This window comes from Coregonus lavaretus (assembly GCF_964263955.1).
Source record: "Coregonus lavaretus genome assembly, chromosome: 14".
Taxonomy (NCBI): domain Eukaryota; kingdom Metazoa; phylum Chordata; class Actinopteri; order Salmoniformes; family Salmonidae; genus Coregonus; species Coregonus lavaretus.
The window spans coordinates 6,370,350-6,376,349 of record NC_140001.1 but is presented as its reverse complement, the minus strand read 5'-3'; the positions used below and the strand labels follow the sequence as shown (position 1 = coordinate 6,376,349).

Genomic DNA, 6,000 nt, shown 5'->3' with positions numbered 1-6,000 from the left:
AAAAGTCTGTTTCAAAAAAGGAGCTGGGTGGAATGGATCGGTTGTCCAACTGGGGGGTAGAATAAGAAGGAAAGAAAGTTCCAAATGGTTTAGGGTGCCATTTGGTACACAGACAAAGAGTTGAGAGTTTGTAGGTGAACTCAGGAGAGGAATCTTTCCACTGACTCCAGTAGCCCTGAGGAACAGTTCAAGCTCCGAAGGCCCACCAGCAGTTCGCCCGCCTCGTGACTCATCATGGCTCCCTGCTTCTCCTCTAAGAACAGGTTGTCATCCGACGTTAGGCTGCTCTCCGACGTTGGGCTGATGATGATTTGCGGGATACTGGAGATGTGAGAAAGCTGGGCTCGTAAACTAGGGGAGTCCAAGGTGCTCCTGCGCTCGCTGCCGCTGTCGCTCTCTCTCGTCTCTCCTCCATTGGATAGCTGGAGACTCTGGCTCCTCTTCGATAATGCCAGCAAGGGGACGGCTGCCATGCAGAAGGAGCCAGACACTACCTCGTGTTCGCTGACGCTCATAGATTCTTTCAGTGCAGGGCTGGGCTGAAACACAGACATGAGAAGAGCATGGTAATGATGACAGTAAATACAGGGCTGACGTTTAATGTGGTCCTGTGTGGCTCAGTTGGTAGAGCATGGTGCATGGAACACCAGGGCTGCGGGTTCGATTCCCTCTGGGGCCACCCACATGAAAAAGTATGCATGCACTACTATCAGTGGCTTGGGATAAAGTGTCTTCTAAATGGCATAAAAGGCTCCATCAATCAAGTAGTACAATTCAGATCAATTTGCTATCACAACATAATGTTCAATGACTGAGGAGGTATCCCAAACCAATGGCAAATAAAAAGGTAAACCACGTGACAAAGTATCTCTGTTCTCACCTTCTGTGCAGCACAAATAATCTTGGTCTTGCAACGTTTGTCTTTGGGCATCTTAAAGGACGAGGTGCTTCTGAAGGAGGAGTCGTTCCGCTCTGGAGAATCCAGCTCCACATCTCCAAACACCTGTGGTTAGGAACCATATATGGATTTAGTTCAACTTTCCCTTCCCGACAAGAAAAACCTGAGGGAGCCATAATCTTCAAAAAGCAAAGAGGATTCTTCTGAGATGCCTGTGAGGGTAGCAGCAGGGTCGAGCCAAGAAAATACCCACATGGCACAACACCTTGTCTAGGCTCAGTGCTCATATTAGACAACATTTAATTTGTTTCACCTACAGCAACAGAAACCCCCCACTCTAATGTGTTGGTAATAAACAGTGTCCTCCACAGGTCGTCAGTGGCACCTTAATTGGGGAGGATGGCTGGAGCGGAATCAGTGGAATGGTGTCAAATACATCAAACACATGGTTTCCATGGTTTCCATGTGTTTGATGCCATTCCATTTGCTCTGTTCCAGACATTATTATGAGCCGTCCTCCCCTCAGCAGCCTCCACTGTGATGAGGTGGTGATGAAGGAGTCAGGCGCAGGAGGTTAAATCACAGAATAACAGGCTTTAATCCTCAAAATACAGGTTAACACAGAAATGCGTCAAACACACTCCAGGGCACAAAACAGGCGCCCTGGAAAATACAAGGCATACGGGGAAAATACTCCCGTCGATACACAATACACGAGCTCCACCGAGCTTCACTAACCTCCACAATAAACAATCACCCACACAGACAAGGAAGCAGAGGGAACACTTATACCATGACTAATGAGGGAATAAGGACCAGGTGTGTGTGATTGAAGACAAGACAAATGGAGTGATGATAAATGGATCGGCAGTAGCTAGTAAGCCGGTGACGCCGAACGCCGAAACCTGCCCGAACAAGGAGGGGAGGCAGCCTCGGCGGAAGTCGTGACATCCACTGGTGTCGTCCCTCCCTGAACTGCAGTGTTCAAATATTGACCCTGTGTTTTGGAATAAAGTTAAATTACCCCATTGCTTATGTTTTTTTGGTTCCATTTGAGCATTTGTTTGTAACAATGTAGAGCTTCAAAATATATTTAAAACTATCATGTCTGTCTCATATGGTTGTTTAATGTCAGTAGTTTTACAGTGAAGTTCTGCCATAGGGAATGATAATGTTGACCTAAAGTCAAATCTACGCCATTGATCTTACTATAGGTCCAGGGTGAAGTTTCCGCTAGGTACAGATCTAGGATCAGCTTCCCCTCCCCCCAATCATAACCTTAACCATTAGCAGGGGAATACACAACTGACCCGGCTTCACCCTACACCTTACCATACTGGAGGAGATGGAGGAAGCGGCGCAGAAATGGGTCCTTGAGACAGACGACTGCCTGCTGATGGTGGAATCTCGGAAGGAAGACTCGCTATTGAAGTCCTTTTTGTCCTTTCTCGGTGACAGACATCTCAAACAAGGTACCTTCTCCGCCAACGTGGCCCTGTAGATGACATGGAGGACAAAAAAAACATTTCAAAAACATTTTTTTATTTTTTATATACAGTAAATAGCACAGAGGAATGTGAATTTTCCTAGTCAGGGTTGATAAAACATCCATTAATTAATTAATTCAGTCATTAGTTTGTTTGTTAATTTATTAATTCATTGGATTGACATAACACACAGTAATTTACCTGTACTTAGTGTGTATAATGGCATAAATAAAAGGGTTGTAGATGGTAGAGGCTTTTGCTATAACTGCCGGTACGGCTTTGGAGTACGGCGACAGAATGTTGGCGTGTCTGTAAAGACAGAAGAGAAGTAAGTAATCTCTCCATTACTCCATTATCCAGTAACGAAGGCAGTGTAATGGTTGGGATTATCCAAAACATCTATCAACAGCTGGACCAGGGTTTATGTACTTTCCAGTACAGATGGAGAGAAATATTTAAATGTTATATAAGGAAGCCTCTGTCTCGGTAGTAATGGGAAAAACACATTGTTGAATGTATTCATTTGAATCTATCATTTTTATATATACACTACCGGTCAAAAGTTTTAGAACATCTACTCATTCAAGTTTTTTTTTTCTCAAATAGCCACCCTTTGCCTTGATGACAGCATTGCACACTCTTGGCATTCGCTCAACCAGCTTCACCTGGAATGCTTTCCAACAGTCTTGAAGGAGTTCCCAAATATGCTGAGCACTTGTTGGCTGCTTTTCCTTCACTCTGTGGAGGAAACCAGATGGGATGGCATATCGCTGCAGAATGCTGTGGTAGCCATGCTGGTTAAATGTGCCTTGAATTCTAAATAAATCACAGACAGTGTCACCAGCAAAGCACCCCCACACCATACCACCTCCTCCTCCATGCTTTACAGTGGAAAATACACATGCGGAGATCATCCGTTCACCCACACCGCATCTCACAAAGACACGGTGGTTGGAACCAAAAATCTCATATTTGGACTCCAGACCAAAGGACAAATTTCCACCGGTATAATGTCCATTGCTCGTGTTTCTTGGCCCAAGCAAGTCTCTTCTTATTATTTGTGTCCTTTAGTAGTGGTTTCTTTGCAGCAATTCGACCATGAAGGCTTGATTCACACAATCTCCTCTCAACAGTTGATGTTGAGATGTGTCTGTTACTTGAACTCTGTGAAGCATTTATTTGGGCAGCATTTTCTGAGACTGGTAACTCTAATGAACTTATCCTCTGCAGCAGAGGTAACTCTGGGTCTTCCATTCCTGTGGCGGTCCTCATGAGAGCCAGTTTCATCATAGAGCTTGATGGTTTTTGCGACTGCACTTGAAGAAACTTTCAAAGTTCTTGAAATGTTCAGTTTTGACTGACCTTCATGTCTTAAAGTAATGATGAACTGTCGTTTCTCTTTGCTTATTTGAGCTGTTCTTGCCATAATACGGACTTGGTCTTTTACCAAATAGGGCTATGTTCTGTATAACCCCCCTACCTTGTCACAACACAACTGATTGGCTCAAACGCATTAAGAAGGAAAGAAATTCCACAAATTAACTTTTAACAAGGCACACCTGTTAATTGAAATGCATTCCAGGTGACTACCTCATGAAGCTGGTTGAGAGAATGCCAAGAGTATTATTTTCTAAAATTTATTTTGATTTGTTTAACACTTTTTTGGTTACTACATGATTCCATATGAGTTATTTCATAGTTTTGATGTCTTCACTATTAATCTACAATGTAGAAAATAGTCAAAATAAAGAAAAACCCTTGAATGAGTAGGTCTTCTAAAACTTTTGACCGGTAGTGTATGCAGTACCTTCGGAAAGTATTCAGACCCCTTGACTTTTTCCACGTTACAGCCTTATTCTAAAATTGATTCAATATTTTTTTTTATTCAGCAATCTACACACAATACCCAATGATGACAATGGGAAAACAGGTTCATATAATTTTTTGCAAATGTATTAAAAATAAAAAAACTGAAATACCTTATGTACATATTCAGACCCTTTGCTATGAGACTCGAAATTGAGCTCAGTTGCATCCTGTTTCCGTTGATCATCCTTGAGATGTTTCTACAATTTGATTGGAGTCCACCTGTGGTAGATTCAATTGATTGGACATGATTTGGAAAGGCACACACCTGTCTATATAAGGTCCCACAGATGACAGTGCATGTCAGAGCAGAAACCAAGCCATGAGGTCGAAGGAATTGTCCGTAGCGCTCCGAGACAGGATTGTGTCGAGGCACAGATCTGGGGAAGGGTAGCAAAACATTTCTGCAGCATTGAAGGTCCCCAAGAACACAATGGCCTCCATCAGTCTTAAACGGAAGAAGTTTGGAACCACCAAGTCTCTTACTAGAGCTGGCTGCCCGGCCAAACTAAGCAATCGGGGGAGAAGGGCGTTGGTCATGGAGGTGACCAATAACCCGATGGTCACTCTGACAGAGCTCTAGAGTTCTTCTGTGGAGATGGGAGAACCTTCCAGAAGGACAACCATCTGTAGTGTATCGCGTCGAATGCTGGTACTTATTGCTGTCAAACAAAGAGTCCGCTTAGGCTGCACTTTGATTACAAGTTTTATTTATATCACAAGATGTCAGCATAAGTTACAGACCCTGCAGGGCTGGAGAAACAGTGTCCCAAAATAATCTGTCTGTTTCTAACCCCCTCTTCCTCCAGCATATACTTATAAACAATGCAAAAATATGGGTTGCTCCCTCTGCTGTCCAATCACCTGTCTCCCCTGGGGCGTCACCCTACAAATGGCTACTTTTGAACTAACATAAACATCTTTTCATTTCTACATGAAAAACATTAACAAAGACATAATCCTAATACACTACACATCTCTGCAGCACTCCACCAATTAGGCCTTTATGGTAGAGTGGCCAGACGGAAGCCACTCCTCAGTAAAAGGCACATGACAGCCCGCTTGGAGTTTGCCAAAAGGCACCTAAAGACTCTCAGATCATGAGAAACAAGATTCTCTGGTCTGATGAAACCAAGATTGAACTCTTTGGCCTGAATGCCAAGCGTCACGTCTGGAGGAAACCTGGCACCATCCCTACGGTGAAGCATGGTGGTGGCAGCATCATTCTGTGAGGATGTTTTTCAGCAGCAGGGACTGGGAGACTAGTCAGGATCGAGGGGAAGATGAACGGAGCAAAGTACAGAGAGATCCTTGATGAAAACCTGCTCCAGAGCGCTCAGCACCTCAGACTGGGGGCGAAGGTTCACCTTCCAACAGGACAACGACCCTAAGCACACAGCCAAGAAAACGCAGGAGTGGCTTCGAGACAAGTCTCTGAATGTTTTTGAGTGGCCCAGCCAGAGCCCAGACTTGAACCCGATCGAACATCTCTGGAGAGACCTGAAAATAGCTGTACAGCTGACAGAGCTTGAGAGGATCTGCAGGGAAGAATGGGAAAACTCCATACGGGTGTGCCAAGCTTGTAGCGTCATACCAAAGAAGACTCAAGGCTGTAATCGCTGCCAAAGGTGCTTAAACAAAGTAGTGAGTAAACGGTCTGAATACTTATGTAAATGTGATATTTCGGTTTTTTATTTGTAATATATTAGCAAACATTTCTAAAAACCTGTGTTTGCTTTGTCATTATGG

At 43.9% G+C, this 6,000-nt stretch overlaps 1 protein-coding gene across 1 annotated transcript in view; it reads right to left on the bottom strand.

Annotated features, from left to right (window-relative positions):
* Nucleotides 1-140: 140 nt before the first annotated feature.
* Nucleotides 141-6,000, bottom strand: part of opn4xb (opsin 4xb) — a gene marked incomplete at both ends in the record, with an annotated part of 31,708 nt that continues 25,848 nt past the window's right edge. Inside the window, 4 exons of the mRNA XM_084176649.1 lie at nt 141-539; nt 881-1,003; nt 2,231-2,393; nt 2,587-2,694. Coding sequence (XP_084032775.1) covers nt 141-539; nt 881-1,003; nt 2,231-2,393; nt 2,587-2,694 — 793 coding nt within the window. The remainder of the gene's footprint in view (nt 540-880; nt 1,004-2,230; nt 2,394-2,586; nt 2,695-6,000) is intronic.